Source organism: Pararge aegeria, chromosome 2 (assembly GCF_905163445.1).
Source record: "Pararge aegeria chromosome 2, ilParAegt1.1, whole genome shotgun sequence".
NCBI lineage: Eukaryota > Metazoa > Arthropoda > Insecta > Lepidoptera > Nymphalidae > Pararge > Pararge aegeria.
In genome coordinates, this window is record NC_053181.1 from 7,368,626 (window position 1) to 7,370,603 (window position 1,978).

The window sequence follows — 1,978 nt, forward strand, 5'->3', positions numbered from 1 at the left end:
TTTAAAGGTTTTCCAATTAAGTTTAGCATTCCGGTACGATGCTGTGCAAAAACTTTGGGGATGTGTACTTATTTAATATAATTGTCATAGCTACCGGTTAGCCCGCTACCATCTTAGACTGCATCATCACTTACCATCAGGTGAGATTGAAGTCAAAGGCTAACTTGTAGTGGAATAAAAAAGTGTCCAACTTACTGAACTCAAAGCCAAAAAGGCTATTCAATCAATAATTTCTGCCAGCAGCTCTCTATCTATTGTAAAATTATTTATAGAACAAAGAGAATCCGATATTTTTTGCCCAGGATGATTAATGAAGGAAAATAAGTACCTATAGCAACAAACATTATTGGCCAGTCTATATAAATGCAAGATACAAGCTGGTGTTTGCACAAGGAGTCACGGAATTATCGAAGATACCACGTTACGTGCAAGTGTTTAAAAAATATAATTGGAAAAAAAGTATAATGGCTAACTATCTCTGTGTGTTTTGGTCTTCTGTGTTTCTTTCAGTAGTTCTAGTTCAAGGAAAAACGGCAAGTGGACGTTTTTTTTAATCAGTTTCTTTTTTTTGGGTGTTAGCAATTCGACGCCGTTTTTGAAAACCTCATTCCATGCCTCAGTTAAATCCGAACTGATTACTATTTATTTATTTATTTTATTTGGGTTCACAAACAACAACACAGTATCACATTACACAATGGTATACATAGTACAAATACTCTCTGCGGCGTCAACTGCGTAAACCACATTTTAAAAATATTTGTTAATGGGGCTTATTCAAAACCTAATAAAACATTATTGTTGCAACAATTTCTACGAAAATACAAACAAAAAACACATGTTGGAAGGAAATCTTATAATTATTTATTAATATATTGTGATCCCAAACTATGATTATTTTTAAGGGTTTCTTCAACATTAGAGTAAAACTTAGGGTAAACTTTATTACTTGTGATTAAGGTCGTCAATACAACTTCCTACAAAAAATTAATTATCTAAAATTTATATTCCATTCGTAAAAAATTGGAACAACGTATTCCAAAAAAAATTAGCAAAAACAAAAGCAACGGAAATAAATTGAAAAATTTAATTGATCTCTATATTTCAGATTTTCGTAAGCATTCCACCTGAGCATGCGACTGAAATTGCTGCAGCTTCGTTGGAATGTATACCAAAGACTGGAGTACAACCAGACATGTTGCTAAGACTAGTAGACTGGAACTTCCAGGAGAGTGATCGAATAAAAAAATTCTTATACTGTTTCGGCACAACCTCTGGCTATGTTGACAAAGAGGGGCACTTTTACACGGATAAGATGGTAAAGTTAGTTGGAAATAACAGGTTAAAGAATCAATTTGAAAATGTACTTAAGGAATGCAACAAATCAGTTGGAGAGAATAAGTACGAAACCTTATACAAAGCGTCTTTATGTTTCCACGATAAAACTCCAATTTTGTTCAAATTGTAGTGTTTTTGTGGTAATAAAGCTTTTTTTGGAAATTAAATAGTTGTCTATGATTTCTGCCAATGTTTATAATAAGTGATGTGCAGTGTAACGCCACCGTACTTGTATGTTTAAAACAACAAAAATTAACTTCGAGTAATAAACCTGGGAGAGCACATTAGTCGTCCATCCTAGGTATTAAATCACTAACATTAACCTATACTTATAATCATGCTAAAGAGGTTGTTTTTGTTTATTTGAAGAGTGCTTCTCTCTGGAACAATCCGAGGGATTGATTGAATAAGCTTTTCTTCTTTTGATAGGTAAATCCTAGGGTGTAGTAGTAGTATGCACGTTTTCACTAAACCTAGGAATCGCCTTAATCGGATGCCCAGTGATTTAGATGATTCTAAGATAAAAGAAGTTTCACGAACTTTTCTGCTATGCCTTACGACGTTAGGCGTCGTCTAAAGTTACGACACCCATTCTGCGGATCGCAAAGTTTAGGGGACTCTTAAACTGACACTTGACAGA

The 1,978-nt window shown here is 33.9% G+C and overlaps 1 protein-coding gene across 1 annotated transcript; it reads left to right on the plus strand.

Moving 5' to 3' along the window:
• The first annotated feature begins 294 nt into the window (after positions 1-294).
• On the plus strand, positions 295-1,505 carry LOC120634738. Its single transcript, XM_039905515.1, has 2 exons — positions 295-533; positions 1,109-1,505. Exons 1-2 carry the CDS (start codon positions 465-467, stop codon positions 1,466-1,468), a joined length of 429 nt encoding a protein of 142 aa, XP_039761449.1. The 5' UTR covers positions 295-464; the 3' UTR covers positions 1,469-1,505.
• Positions 1,506-1,978: the final 473 nt, after the last annotated feature.